Here is a 15,951-nt window from a genome sequence, read left to right as displayed (position 1 = left end):
TAATCGACCGCATTACGACATTTTCATCTCTCTTTCATTTCTGTGTAACTCCGTTTAAATGACCTCACCTCTCTCTCTTCTCCGGAATGTCCTACTAGGTTCTCAGTTTTTTCTACCGCTATATGCTTACCGCTGGACTTGTTGTGTTGGCGGTTTGGCCATTTACCACTCAGCTGTGGACTCGAGCAAAGGTATAAGTATTCATTTTGACATCGGACAGATTCGTAGCTTTTTTGTTTTGATGTGTACTTAACCCAGGGAACTGTTCATTTTTAAGCAAAAGGGTAGACTGTGTCCTTATGTAAAGAGTCTGGACCTTTCGACAGGAGGACTGAGGTCGCTTTAGGTTTCAGTGATTCACATGGGCTTTCATATCAGGATGAACTGTTCATGCGGAGACTGAAATACTCTAGAAGCAGAGCTGATATGTCCTTCTCTGAAGCACTTCCTAGATTCCGTTAGCCTCAAGTATCTAAATGATGGCGTAGCTGAGGAACTGCCCAGAGCAGTGCAGTGGCGTAGAGGCCACGCTGTGAACCCAAGTCAGAGGAGTCACCTCCCTGCTGAAATATTGTGAATAGTAGGACCTGCCTCCCAGATTGTCGTGAGAATTAAATGAGGTACTACTCGGGTTATGCCTAATGCATACCTCCTCCTATGTAACCTTCCCAAAGAGTAACTCTATTACTTTTTAAAGTAAACAGAAGGTTTTGCATTTTCCTTTCTGATTCACAGCCTTGTAGTCTGTGAAACACTGAAGATAGTTTTCTGTACCATATTTGTCTAAAGGTAACTTTTTTTTTTTTTTTTTTTTTTAGGGTATCTCACTGAGTTGGATTTTCTTCTGCTTGCTCCTGGCAGTATTCCCACTGATGCCTGTTGTAGGACGAAAGCCAGATATCTTTCTTGTGTATGAATACATATTTTAACTTATTTTCTTTTCCATATGATTGTTTTTCTTAACATTGGTGTTCTTGAAAAAATACGTAATTTGTTATTTCCTTATTGTACATATGTCACACCTGCATGCTTCCTTTGTGACTGCTTCCGACCCTTCCATTAGCCAGGAACAGCTGGGGAAAGCAACAAGGTCAAGGATAGGGAGGGACAGTTTGTCCTGCTAAGAACACTATGAACTGTAAATGCACCCATAGTCCGAAAATCTGTGTTTCATATACTAACTAGATGTTTGTTCAGTTACCTTTTATGTTGTTTTCTGTAAATTTGTCCAAGTCAGGTGAAGAATTATGGTGCTTAGTATACATAAAAGTTTTAAAAATAAAATTATAGAAGTAAGATAAAGTTACTTAAATAGTGTAAGAAGTTATGGATAACCCCAGTCCTCCAGTGTCTTTGTCCTAAGATTTTTATTTCCATTATACCTGTGTATCCATTTTGCCACTTTGTTGTGAGTACCTAAATGACTGAGAGGTTTTACATCAGAGAAAAATGTCTAAAATTCTATATGATATGTTTAACATATACCTTAAGAAAATTTGAAATTGTTAATTGTGTTTTTAAACAGAATGGGTGCAGGCCTGCTGGTTCTCCTGCTATCCCTGTTTGTTATAACATCTCTCATAAAAAGAAAAGAAAGTTTTGTAAACGAAGAACTAGTGTTAAATCTGTTGCAGGTGAGTTACAGATTTTCAACACTGTGTTATGCTAATAATATACCAAAATGTATCAGTTGTTGTATTTAACTATATTGTTCTTAAGATGCTGTGTTTAAGGTACTCAATATCTACCAATAAGAAGAGAGTTTTCTGTTTAAGATATTACATGGGAACATATTCTCTAAAAGGCATGAAGTAGCAGCAAGTTCAGCAGGAGGCAGCCCAAAGGTGCCTAGAGAGCAGAGGTCAAGGAGGCATAAGAGGTGTCTGTTCCGATTGAAAGGTTGATCTGAAAAGGCCTCCTCTAGGCTGAGATTCTGTGTTGCCCTCATTTGGGTCAGGAAAAAGGTAAGCTGCTTCGAAGTAAAGGCAGCTTCTGAGTATGTTTATATGAAGAATAGCTGGTTTAAGGCTTCAGACGACATCCTAGGAGAAAATAAACTTTACTTTGTTCGATGGCTTGGATGTGGTGCGTACAACTGGGAACTTGACATTTCAAAATTGAGGCCATTCCCAGTTATGCTGCATTCTACATGTGTGATTTGTAGTAGTAGAACTTCAGTCTGTTTTTAACTGTAAAATAGACCTAATATATAATAGTGTTGTAGGAATTAGATGTTATATAATGCTGTATTCTGTAAAATGGTAGCTTTTTGTAGATAACAGTGGAAATCGCTTTAAAAAAAAAAACAATAAAAAAGTAAAAAATGACATCTAGAACACTGACCAAAAATACTTATGTGAGTCTTCTCAAAAAATTCACCCAGAACAAAGCTGAGATAATGGAAAGTATTTTCAAGAACACTCTGAAATAAATGTCTGCAAGACTTAAAAATGTCATCCTTGCAGGACAACAGAGAACAAATGAAAGGAGAAGAAATATATTGTCAGAGATCCTGTCAGGCCGTTGGAATGTATCTTTCCTGTTAAGTGGCATACTGACTGGCTTTACACTAAAGCCTGTAGTAGCTTTGACATAATCCACCTGTAATAATGAGTACTTTGATAGAAGTGGGTGTTTCTTAATCTCACTATCGGAGCAAAGAACATTATGTTAAAATTCTTATGGACTTTGTAAGATATCCCTAAGTATAAGGTAAAATCTGTTACAAAATTTCTTTTTACATTAACGTTATTAACTTGCATTAATTTCTGTACTATGTGCCACATTTTTCATTGATTCCAAGCTATATATCTTTTTACATTTTAACATCTGAAATGAAAAATGTGTTTTCCAATTGAAAGGATCCGAGGATTGAGTCATAGCTTTACTGACAGCATTTTTTCCTTTTTAATTCACTAAAACTATGAGTAAATTAAATATATCTCTAGGATTTGGTGATGAAGTTGCTAATCTGATCTCTAAGAGTGTTTACTTTGTTCCCAGACGTAGCGTAGCTCATTTCTTAAAATGGCAATTAGTGCACTAGTTCAGGGGTTAGCAAACATTGTTCTAAAAAGCCAAATTGTAAATATTTTAGACTAGTGGGCCATGTAGAGTCTGTCGTGAATTTTTAACTTCACCATTGTAGTGCAAAGGGGGCTGTAGACAACATGTAAATGAATGCGAGTGACTATGATCCAATAAAACAGACCACCAGCCTACAAGCTGTAGTTTACCAACTCCGCACTGGTTTATACACATTCCCTGAAGAATAATTGTACTCCTTGTATTCCCAGTACCGAGTGAATACTCAGTCCACGAATATGTGTTGAATGAATAAATAGATACAGGCAAAGGCCAGAGGTGGAAGACACTAAGCCACATACACTAAACCGTACACATTTTACCCTCTGCAGTTTCATGATTTAAAGAAACTTCAAGGTTAATAATGAATATTTTTAGGTAGAAAGATTGTGATAATGTATTCCAGAATACTCTTGAAAAGTGTAAAATGCCTCATTTCATGGTTGTAAAGGGTGACCTTTGCTTAGTACAAGAGTTCTAACTCTTAACCTTGGCCCCAGGGAGGTGAGCCAGTCCAATTTCAATTGCATTTTGCCATATTCGAATCGATAAAGCACTTTTTGAGAAGTGTTCTTGCTAATGTATAAATTAGCCTCTCACCACCTTCCCTCTCACTTACGTGTGCTGTATTTGTTTTCAGATGCTGAGCACAGTGCTTTCCATGTTTGCTGTGTATAGCACCCACAACAGTCTACTCAAGAAACAAGGACTTCCTCTTATTAATCAGATTATTAGTTGGGTGATATTAGGTAAGAGGCCAGTCAAACCAAATGCGATACCTTCACATCAAGTCATAGCTTAAAATTATCCATTTATACCTGTGTTAGTGTTATTAATAGACATAATTTTGTTATAAGAAAATAATAATGACCAGCTATTAGTTGCATCTATTGCTGGCATTTAACAAAGAAAGTTAGAACTTTTGTAAATGTTCATGTGTTAACAAGAATTACTTGATAGAATATTATTACCTGGTGAAAAGACTATGTATTTATTCACATCCGGTAAAAATCTAAGTGATTCCAGAAGAGAAAACATATTTTCTGTTTTCCTCTCCCTTGCAACTAATACGCTGTCTATGGGAGACACTCTAAGACCATCAAATATCCTTCTTATCAAAATTTCTTCCTGGATTTAGTATCCATTCATAAGTCTTCCCTGATTCAGTTTCTGTCACAATGGCTACAGAATGATTTTCTAGCTCCAATACTCCTGCATTTACCAGAAGGCTCTCAGCATTCTGCTGTGAGAATCCTCCCTCCTTCCCTATTCATTCATTCATTTATTCATTCATTCATTTATTATTATTATAGATTTGCGAGCTCCTGTTATTTCAGAGGTTTATAATTCATTGCTGTTTATACTTTGGTGTGCAAATTGTCCCAGACTTGGCTAGACAGAACCCCTTCAAGTTGGCTTGTAAATAGACTATATGTATGTATAAAATCACTTTTTTACTTTCTGGCATTAAGGAAATGTTTACCTCATAAGGCTTACCTTATAGTAACCCTGCCATGGTATATAATCCTTTTAATGTGTTGAATTTGGTTTGTTAATATTTTGTTGAAAATTTTTATATTCATCAGGGATATTATTCTAAAGTTTCTTTATTGTAGTGTCCTCTGGAGTTGGTATCAGGTTAATACTAGCCTAGTAAAATAATTTTGGAATCGTTCCCTACTGTTCAGTTTTTTGGAAGAGTTTGAGAAGGGTTGGCATTAACTATTCTTTAAATATTTGGCAAAACTCACCAATGAAACCATCAGGTCCTGGACTATTATGTGTTGAGAGGTTTTCAATTACTGATTCAATCTCCTTACTTGTTACTGGTCTATCTGGGCTTATCTTTTTTGAAGACCAGCTCTTAGTTTTATTGGTCTTCTCTATTATTTTTCTCATCTCTACCTCACTTATTTCTGTTGTAATCTGTGTTATTTCCTTTCTTCTTCTAAGTTTGGACTTAGTTTGTTCTTTTTCCGGTTCCTTGAGGTATAAAGTTAGATTGTTCATTTAAGATCTTTCTATTTTATTAACACATATACTTATCACTATAAATTTCTCCCTCAGAGCTGCTTTTTCAGTATTCCATGGGTTTTGCTATACCGTATTTCTATTTTCATTTCTTTTGAGATTTTAAAATGTCTCTTGATTTTTTTTTTGATCCATGTTGTTCAAGAATGTTTTATTTCTTTATGTTTAATTAAATGTTGTTTAATTTCCATATATTTGTAGATTTTCCAGCCTTCCTCTTGTATACTATTATGGTCAGTAAAGATACTTGATATGATTTCAGTCTCCTTAAATTTGCTAAGACTTTTTTTTTTGTGGCCTATCCATATGATCTATCCTGGACCTATCATAAGTTCCATATGCATTTAAGAAGAATATGTATGCTGCTGTTGGGTGGAATGTTCTATAAATTTTTGTTAGGTCTATTTGGTTTAATGTATGGTTCGAATCTAATGTTTCCTTGTTTATCTTCTCTGTACAATTTATCTATTGCTGAAAGTGAGTATTAAAGTCTCCTACTATTATTGTATTATTATCTATTTCTCCCTTCAGATCTGGTAGTATTTGCTTAATATATTTAGGTGCTTTGTTGTTGGGTGCATATATATTTATGATTGTTATATCTTACTGATTGACCCCTTTATCATTATATAATGACTTTCTTGGTGTCTTGTTACCATCTCTTTGGCTTAAAGTCTGTTTACTTGATGTAACTATAGCCACTGTTCATTTTCTTTCGGTTTCCATTTGCATGGAATATCTTTTTCCATCCCTTCACTTTGAGCCCATGTATGTCCTTAAATCTGAAGAAAATCTCTTGTAGGCTGGGCATATATTTTAAACAAGCTAATTCCTCTTTGGGATTAGGAGAGCTAGGTACTAGAGAATACCTGCAAAATGGTGCAAGGCATGAAATAGTTGACCCAAAGGTAGATCAGCATTATCTCCAGATGTCTCTTTCAGGCACCAATCTACCATAGTCTACCGCCAATGAGCATTTTTTACTAACATGCTGTAATCCACAAGTTATATGTTATCAATGTGGTTCTAACTTATGACATTCAGAATGGGGACTCTCATTTCCCTTTTAGCATCTCATCAGTCTTTTAGACAGAATTATAAAAGAAGGGTAGAAATTAGTTTTACAGAAGAAGGCTCATTTGAATTGGCTTTTTAAATATGAAATATTATGTTATTTCTTTGTGTTAAAATATGTATCAGGTGATAATAACATTATTAGAATCAGATATCTAAAAAAAAATTAGAAGCTATTTGACTAAGGATACTATAGATATAACTTGCATAGTCTTAGGTCCTACAGTACCTTAACCTTGAATGAGATTGTTTTTACATTTAACTTAGTAGATATTGACTAGTAATAATAATAACAGCTAATAGTCATTAAGCACCTACTGTACCCTAGGCACTATGCTCAGGGAGGATTTTATAGGTAAATTTACATTAAACCTGACAACAACTTTTTTACATTATTTCTACTTGAGGGATAGAAATACTGCTTAGATAGGTTAACAATCTTGCCCCATGGATAAACAGTTAATAAGTGGTTCATACAGGATTGCATCCCAGATCATCTGTCTCCACACTCTAGTATTTAAGTCCAGGCATATTGCCGTTCTAACTAGGGGGATTAGGAGGTTATGTGCATTTCCATTCCAAAACAGAGATGGGGTTGGTTTACGTTCTGCTGCCCCTTCTCCCTTCATCCGCCCTTCTCCCACTAAAGTAGTTGCTTTCTTATCCTGTCAGGAAAGATTATTTCATTTATAAGATCACTCTTATTCCGACTCTCATGCATGGCGAAGTCCTTTTTTCCTGTTTTTCTAAGTGGAGCACTACAACTTTCAATGAGTACTTTACAATGGAAAAATTTGGGGGAGGAAGGGGTTAGGAAAATCAATTTCTGAGGAGTAAGTGGTCTTTGAACTAAAATGCCTGATTAAGAGAAGAGTTGCTGAATCTCGAATAATATTTTTCATTATATTTTTTATTGTTTACATTAGAAAATAAGAAGTTATTCATTTAGGAGTTAATATCACTGTAGTGATCGAGGCTGAATATAAATTGAGAAAATCTGAGCCAAAATTGGTTAAAACAATGAAATGTAATTTTAATTAAAAATATGTTGTTTCAAATTTCTTATAAAAACGATTAGGGCAAATATAGCCTCATTTTAAAGGTTGCACGAACAATAAGGGTCACGTGTGATTACAGAGCACTGAGTGCTTCCGAACTCGCGTAGGTCACGTGCCGCGTACTGACAGTAACTGTCCTGCTTTGTCCCACCACAGCCTCTTCCTTCGTGGTGCCGCTGCTGAGTCCCACGGTTCTCTTTGAGCGGTTGGTCAGCATCCTTCTTTCCTCGATGTCGACCTACCTACTTCTAAGCAGAGGGTATAAACAGTTTTTTAAAACTTTATTTTCAGTAGCAAGTTTTAAATGATACATTGACATTTCTCTATGAGTATTTAACCTCTGGAAATGGAAAATGTGTAAATCTTGAGGAATAAATTATAAATAATTTTTACTCTGTAAGAACTGTGTATAACTTGAACCATAATCTTCGGTTTTCTTTTTCTTACATTTTTATAGTATTACCTATTGCCTTTGTCTTTCTGTTTATTCTCTTAAGTTGTCAAAATGTCATTTTACTTCATTATTAGAAAATTCTGATTGATATGGAAAAATTTTAAGTCTCAAACAGTGGTTAGATGAATTAAAGCCCTTTCATGCACTTTAAATTGTGCTTTGATTTGTTCATTCTTTAAATATATTTTCTTTTTATTTTTACTCTTACATATATCCTATTCCAAATATTCCTTTTGATTCAGAAGACTTTGGAATATTTTCTCAAAAGTTAAAGAATCTATTTTTATATAAGATTGAAATTTTCTTTCAATAAACCTCCAAAACTAGCTGCTTGATTTGGGATGGATCCCAAATCATTTCTAGAACTTACTAAAAACACCGACATATATTCTTCCCATCTATTTAGAAGAAAAAAAATTGTCACTTGCTTTTGCATTTGATTTCAGCCTTGCTTAAATCTTTATGAGGGTGAGAAATGCACACAGTATAACAACACTGAATAGAGCAGAGATTGAATAACCACTATTTTGTTTGAAATTTGGCCTAAATATAAGATCTTGATTTCAATTGAACTAAACTAGGGATTCACCGTTGTGCTGTCAATGGGTTATTCCCACATTGGATGATTTTGTAAAGCCATTTTGGGTCCAAAACTTGAATTCATTTTGGGGGAAACTTAGTTGTCCTAATTAAGAATTAATGGGATGTTCTCAAAATCTTCATAAGAGACCCTAACATCCTAAGTGACCTAGTTCCCCAGAGTTCTTACAGTCCCCAGATAGGTGATGATTCAGTGGGCGACTGAACCTCTTTTTCTTAGCAAAGCTCCCACACTTGCTGTCTTCTCACTTCTCTCTGTGTAACCAGAGCAGGGGCATGGCTGTGAAGATGTAATATAAGCAACATGGACATTTCACCAGTTACCTAATAAGATCTTAAGATGGGCTTGCTTGCAGACTTAGAACTTGGAACTTTCAGATAAAACTTGACCTATCAGCATATTCTTACTCAAGAGTTATTAACATAACGAGACCTTGAAACTCTTCATTCTTTTTCCCTTATTGGTGAAATTGTAGAGTAAATAATTTAGTTATAATCAGAATCAGTGTGTAAATATATATATGAATTAGAATATGCACAAGTTTTTAGCATAGATAAGAAAGCAGAGATAAAATCATTTCTATTCTAACCCACCGTTTGGGGGTGACACATGAGTTTGATCAAAAGATCACACCCAGAGGTTGCCTTAAGAAAGTAAACGAGAGGGTCCGGAAATATGTGCTAACTTCTACACAGTCACTTAATAATAAGCCGTTTTCTTTTTCAAACCTTCAAGTTCTAAAGCAATAAATATTTAAAGTAGTGTGTAGTTGGCTATAAAGTAAAAATAAATATAAATGTAGATCTGTTTTGGTGGATTAGAAATTAAGAAAGGAAGGAAGAAAGGATAATTAAAGTTGGATTTTGAGTGAAAAAAATATATCGCAATGTAGAGTGAATCATGTAACTAACGTTAGAGATAAGTATTATAGTGTTTTAAATCATCAATTTAATAGTAAAGATACCAAACAGATGACCATAAGTATATTTAATTTAAGAAAATCTGGAAAGTGAAAATGTACACCTAAATTCATAATATTGAGTATGACCGTATTAATGGATGTATTAAGAAATATGTTTTCAACAGCAGTAAGTATATTTACATTTACAAGAAAATTCAACTGCGGTTGCCTGAACAACACAGTCTAATAATTTCAGTTAGTACATTTTTTAGTCTCAAATCAGTTTTGCGAAACATAGTCTACCTGTTATTGTTCCACATCACTATTCTGGGTGACCTAGAGGGTCCTCTATGTAAATTCGTAAACGGTCAGAATTATAGGATATTTAAAAAAAGTGCAGTTTTATTACTTTATTACACAGTAATAGTAATCCTAAATTCTAACAATGCGTTCTTGATTTAATGAATAAAGATTCATTTTTAATCAGGACTTGATTATTTTTATGCAAATGGAAGCTGTCGTAATAGTTGAAAATAGTTAAATTGGTTAAAATTTCTTTCTGAAATTTTCTTTATATTATCCCTTTGCTCAGCACACTATAATACCAAGCTAAATGCCTTTTCAGGCCCGTTCAATTTACACAGAGACCAAACTAACAGATGCTAATTTAGTAAGGTTTTATTATGTACACTCTGAGCCCGCGATGACATTTTATTGGTATTTTAGTTTATTAATTCAGATAGGCAGACTTTATACAAGAAATTGATTGTCAAAAGAAATAAAGTCTCATAGGAAGATTGCCTTTATCAGATTTATTTATCTACAGCTTACAAAGGAAAGTGATAATAGTTTATAGTTTTTGAAAGGAAATAAATCCATATCACTATTTGTAGAACTATGGAATTTATGTTTTTGTATATTGAAAAGAATCATTTTATATATAACTGCAAATATTTAAAAAATTACAGAGTGTACACCTTCTTGATTCAGTTAACCAACAATTGTTTTTTCTTTCACACTGCCAGTGTTGAGCGCTAGACAGACATACAGTCAAAACATTTAGCGGCCCTCAGGTGTATAATAGAGTTGTAAGTTGCTATAAAATAAGGACTTTATTTTACAGTGTTAGGCAGTTACTAAATGCAACAATTAAGTTATCGTGAGTTAAACTGAGTTGTATCATATAAAGAATGACTAGAGGAAGAGTTCGAGTAGGTGAGCTGAGTCGATGCCATCAAGGACTGAGGGGAAGATGAACTAAGTTTTAAAGAATGACTAGGATACAGACACTCTGAATCTTTTTCCTTCAATTACATTTTTTAAATCATTGTGAAAATAGCATAATCACATTTTGGAAAGTAGGAATAAGGGGGGAAATAATTTATTAACCTTTCCTCTCCTGTTGATGTTCTGGTATACTTCCTTCCAGTCTTACCTCTGTATTTGTTTTTTTAACATAGTATTTATCATATTCCATCTTTTTTTTCTACTTAAAATTAGGCTAGAAACATTTCCCATAATGGTACATAGGTTTCCTAACCCTTTTAATAGATATTTAATATTCTGTGATGTGACTGCACCTTAGCCATTTCTCTATTTCCACTTTTTATTATCATAAATAATATTTTGAGTTATGTTTTTATGCATAAGCTATTTATATACTTTATATTATTTACTTCTTCACTTCTCAGATGTAGTATAGGTGGGCCACAGAATATGAACTGTTTTTGTTTTTGTTTTTGTTTTTGTCTTTTGTATTAAGAACAGAGTCAGTTTATAATATCACCAACAACCTGTGAGGGGTTTTATTTCATGATGTCCTTCACAGCATTTGGTATTTTCATCTTAAGAATATCAAATGCTATTTTAATTGGTCAAATGGTATGGTTCTGTATATCTATCTGTACTTGTTTTACTAAAGATATTTTTTTGTATACCTATTGTCTGTTCATATCCGTGGAGATTCTTAATCATACACCAAGTGATTTGTGTATGCTTTCTCAAACCTAAAGGTTTCCTCTGCCCAGTCTTCGTTGTTTTCATTTTTACGATCTGTGGTAGAGTTTAAAGCATTTTGTTTCTTTTGTTTTCTCATGTTTAGGAAATAATGCCATATAACATAGAGTTCAATAGTTGAAAAAGTTGAAAGAGAAATGAAGGTTTTTTTGTTTGGGTTTGGTTTGTTTGCTTTGTAACTTCCAATTAGATAAGTAAGTCACTCAACAGGTACTTGTGGGCTGAGCCTGCAGTGGTGACAAGACTGAAACAAAGATTTTACAGACTAGCAAGAAGTGCATGTAAGTAAACACGATTGCGATAATAGAGTATTTTGGAGGATTACGAAGTGGGAACAGTTATTCCAAACTAGGACAGGAAAGGGTTAGAAAAGGCTCTGTCGCTGTGTTACCTCATGAGCATTTCTCCTTTGTCCAGATGATACTCCAGCCTAGAGACATACTATACATTATTTAATCACTCACCTGCGGATCTGTAGATTGCTTTTCCCTTCTGTAAATGATATTACAATAAACATCTTCGTGTGGGGATTGTAGTGCACATGTCTGATTATTTTCTCTTGGAATTCCTAGAAGTGACATACATTATGTTAGATTACCTTCTAGAAGGTATTTTTTTCCTATATAAAGAGTATGAGTCTTTTTTTTATTCATTCCACTGCTGTCAACATTATTTTTTTTTTAACTATAGATAAATATGGTAAGCAAATCTGCCTATCGTTGTAGTTTCCATATCAGTTATCAGTAAGGTCAAATGTTTTTATGTATTTATTGGTTCTTTGTTTTTTTTGAGAGAGATTTATGTTCCTATTCTGTACCCATTAAAAAAAATTGGAGACATTTGTCTTGCTCTTCTATGTATATTTATAATTTTAACTCAGGAATTATCTTTTTACCTTTGTCCTAATATTTTCTTTCTTTTCTGTGTATTTTTGTCATTTACCTCATGAGTTAATTTTAAATATCTTGGCTGTTTTAAACATGTCATGATCTCATGTTTTAATATATTTTTAAAAAATACAGTGTTGGAGTTAATATTTAAATGTGACTTTCCTTCTGGAAAACCTAAAAAATTTAAATTTTGAGATATTGTGACTTAGAAATATTATCAAGATTGTTTTAATTTTGAGAACGACCTTTCAGTATAAATTTGCATTTTTATTTGTTTAACATTTTTTTCTTTTCATTCCTATCCTCCCATTTTCACCCCACACCCACCCCATCTCTTAGGTATGAAGCTTTTTTTCCATTAGTGTTGTCATGTTTGATGTTTGTCTGGATACACACAGAACAAGAAATCCTACAACAATCTGGTGTTTCCTGTAAGCAGAAGGTAGCTTGTCAACATTATCATTGCATTTATTTGAGAATATTGAATACTTTCTATCCTGTAAGGAAGTTGCAATGTTATTTCATCAAAAATTCTTTCTACTTAAAATTTTATACTATTTAAGCTATTAATCATTAATACTTAAGTTAAATTGTTTATAAAGAAATTTTTTACTTATAATAGAAAAGCACGATTTTATACTTTTATAAACATTCTCAAGGTTGGGGCATTTTGTAGAGATCATTTACGAATCACTGACATAAAAAAACCCCACTAGAATAAGTGAAGAAATGGAGGAGAATGTTCTTTATTTTATTTTCCTATATTTTCACATCTAATTTTTATTCTTTCAGTTTATTTTATCTGGAAGAATATTCATGTCTTCATGAATTCGTTTATGAATTTGATCATAAGATGACATTTATGTTCCCTGTGTTATTTTTCTCTTTAGTCATCCTAATCCAAAATGCTTATTCTGTCACCTTAGGGATTGTGGCCTCCGACCAAATCTTTGACTGTGTATTCAGTGCAGTATTCTTTGAATTGGCTAAAAGCCAATCAGATTTTAAGGACACTTCTGTTATTCTGAGATAGAGTTAAGTTGATGTCTCTTGCCTTTATTTTGGAGCTGACGGTAATTATGAAAAATTGGTAATAGAATATTTGCAATTTTACTGAGGTCGGTTAAAATGAATATTGCAGGAAAATGCCTTCATAGCTGATTTATCCTTAACTGGTTCCAGTTGAGTTTACACTGATAATTTAGAATAATTAATTTCAATAAAGGAGAACTATATTGAAATATATGAATAATTACTGATTTTTAACTTTCAGCCCTGCAATATTAAAACAATACATGAAAAGCAGTTTGATCAGATTTACATAAATGGTTGGACTGTCCTCAATATTAAATATTAAATATTTTAATGTTAATATTAAATTTAAAAGTGATTTTTGTTGTGTCACTTTAAAAATTTTATTTTTTAACTAAAAGCAGATCTATATTTTCCTAGAAGAGTATTGAAGCATCCTAAGAACTTATTGGAGTTGGGGATGGAGAAAGTTCCCTTTAAATTCATCCATGATTTTTTTGGGGGGCGAGTTAAGCAGGAGTATACCCATCTTGGAATAGAGTGACTTTTTATTTTACCAAAGACAGAAATATTTGCTTATTTATAGAGAGCAAATAATTTTCCTACAAATAGAATTAACAGAAGAACAAAAAACAGAGAAATATTTAATTTGATCATGCTTTTTAATATTATACCTAATACCTGGGTTTGAGAAGATCAGAACACTCTGAGAAATCAGGTCTTAGAAACGTGAAGCTTTATATAGGTGTTTAAAATTGAAGCATTTATATAGGATAAGGAAAAGCCCAATTCTCACTTTCATTACATGTACAGCAATACTACAGTTCTGTTCAGTACATTATTAGCAACATATTTTACCTTTTGGCGGATTTTGTTAAGATGTGATTAAGTTATAGGAAAAGAGTTATTGTTTTTATTTGGTTTTTGTCAGTATGAGTATCTTTCTAGCTATAGTAACTTACACTCTAAGTTTGCCTTTGGGGGTAGAAGTTAACGAACTGTTATTATGCATTCATATATTTGTTATTTTTCACAGGTCACCAGTATCCAGTTCACCTATAATACTGATATAACTCAGTTTCGACAGCTCTGTCCGGATGACATTCGTAGGGCCTTTTTCCTAGTATCCTTTGTTTGGACCTTTTTAAGTTGTTGCAACTTCCCATTTAAAAAGATAAGAGGACATGGAAGGTGTTTCTGCTTGTCACTTAATAGTGGCCAGTAAACACCTCCCCCACCACATGATTTTCTCAGTTTAATTTAAAAATTTTTTGAAACTATAGAAAAGCATAAAGAATGATATAACAAACAAATGTATATACACGTATTCCTACTATTCATGAGATCAACAATTAATATTTTGTTATATATGTCACACATTTTTAAAAAATGAAAACATTACAGCTAAAGCCAAAGTTTCTTTTTAACTCCCAACTCCAATCTAATTTCCCTTAACCAGAAGAGACCACTGTTATGAGTTTGGTTTGTATCTTTTATGTGCATTCTAAACTATACTCATATAACATTTGTCTCACAAGGTCGTTGGATCACATCAGAGGCAATATTGTGTGAAAGTTATTAGAATTAGAAGTTTGAAAGATAATATGGCAGAGCAAAGTCTCACTTTTAGAAGATTGACTGACCTACTTTAAGAAATTCATAGAGAGGTATTTCCTTTGAACTTACCCTGGTGCACGGGTGGACCTTACAGGTCCAGAAAGTCAGTGTTCTCATTCTCTCCTCTACCTCTTGAGAGCTTTTTGCTCTCAATTTTGCTTTCTCTCTTTTTGCAGGCTCCTTCCACTCAGCCTATACTATTCAAACACTTCTGTTTGAACCCTGTATCCCCCTAGATTATAATCTCATCTTGTCCTTTCCGTTTACTTCCAAGCTCTTTGAAAGAAAAACCTTTAGTTGCTGCTGCCATTTCCTCCCATTTATGTACTATATCCTCAAGCCTAGAACAGTGCTGGGCACATAGTAGTGTGGCATATGAATATTTGTCAGATGTCTTTGAAGCTTTACTCTCAGTGGTCAGCAGGGGCTTCCTGACTGCACAGTCTAATCTATTTAGTTTTACTTAATCACTCTATAACATATAGCTCTTGATTTCTCTCTCCATTTTCCCGTGACATCAGGACACGATCCTGGTTCTCTTCTTAGCTTGTTAGGTCATCTCTGTTCTCCCTCACTAAAACTTGCTCTTCTTTTGTCTGATCTTGAACCTTGAGCAAGTCATGATCAAATGTACAAATGAAAATGCAAATTACCCTCATGGTAATATAGGTATATCTTTTCTAAATGAAAAAGAAATTTGTGTGAATTCTGACTCGTTTTGGCATTTCCTTAACTCTATTTAGGTTTTTTTCTTATTGACAGCATTTTTTGGAACTGGGAATATAGCTTCTCTTAACAGGTAATTTTAAATGAAAACATATAGATATATACAACCAAAAAGTAATACAAATTGGGATTTATACTGAAGGATATATTTTGAAGATTGGTTTCTATTGGCACATACAGATCTTCCCCATTCATTCTAGTGGCCTCATAATGTTCCTTGACACAGTTTATGCTTGTCTTTTCATAAAAGTAGATTTTAGCAGGCATTCTTTTAAGGTTACAATGTGAATTCTAAAATCATTTTTCTTTATGTTGGTTCCTTAGCTTTGACCTTGCCTCTGTCTACTGCTTTTTGACTGTATTTAGTCCTTACACAATGGGAGCCCTGATGATGTGGAAGGTTAGTTTTCTTATGTTATAATTTTATTTATTAAGATAGTAATTAATTAAGATTATGAACTCACTGT

At 33.4% G+C, this 15,951-nt stretch overlaps 1 protein-coding gene across 6 annotated transcripts in view; it reads left to right on the top strand.

The window, feature by feature from the left end:
• PIGN (phosphatidylinositol glycan anchor biosynthesis class N) overlaps positions 1 to 15,951 on the top strand; it is a 95,166-nt gene that overhangs the window by 40,780 nt on the left and 38,435 nt on the right. For all 6 annotated transcript variants that reach the window (XM_036229083.1, XM_036229078.1, XM_036229080.1 and 3 more), the window contains 9 exons: positions 99 to 191; positions 819 to 910; positions 1,526 to 1,634; positions 3,725 to 3,833; positions 7,404 to 7,506; positions 12,449 to 12,551; positions 14,178 to 14,264; positions 15,502 to 15,557; positions 15,809 to 15,884. In XM_036229083.1, coding sequence (XP_036084976.1) covers positions 99 to 191; positions 819 to 910; positions 1,526 to 1,634; positions 3,725 to 3,833; positions 7,404 to 7,506; positions 12,449 to 12,551; positions 14,178 to 14,264; positions 15,502 to 15,557; positions 15,809 to 15,884 — 828 coding nt within the window. The remainder of the gene's footprint in view (positions 1 to 98; positions 192 to 818; positions 911 to 1,525; positions 1,635 to 3,724; positions 3,834 to 7,403; positions 7,507 to 12,448; positions 12,552 to 14,177; positions 14,265 to 15,501; positions 15,558 to 15,808; positions 15,885 to 15,951) is intronic.

Source organism: Rousettus aegyptiacus, unplaced genomic scaffold, assembly GCF_014176215.1.
Source record: "Rousettus aegyptiacus isolate mRouAeg1 unplaced genomic scaffold, mRouAeg1.p scaffold_m13_p_12, whole genome shotgun sequence".
NCBI classification, from domain to species: Eukaryota; Metazoa; Chordata; class Mammalia; order Chiroptera; family Pteropodidae; genus Rousettus; species Rousettus aegyptiacus.
The sequence above is the reverse complement of the archived record's forward strand: the minus strand, read 5'-3'. Positions and strand labels throughout refer to the sequence as shown.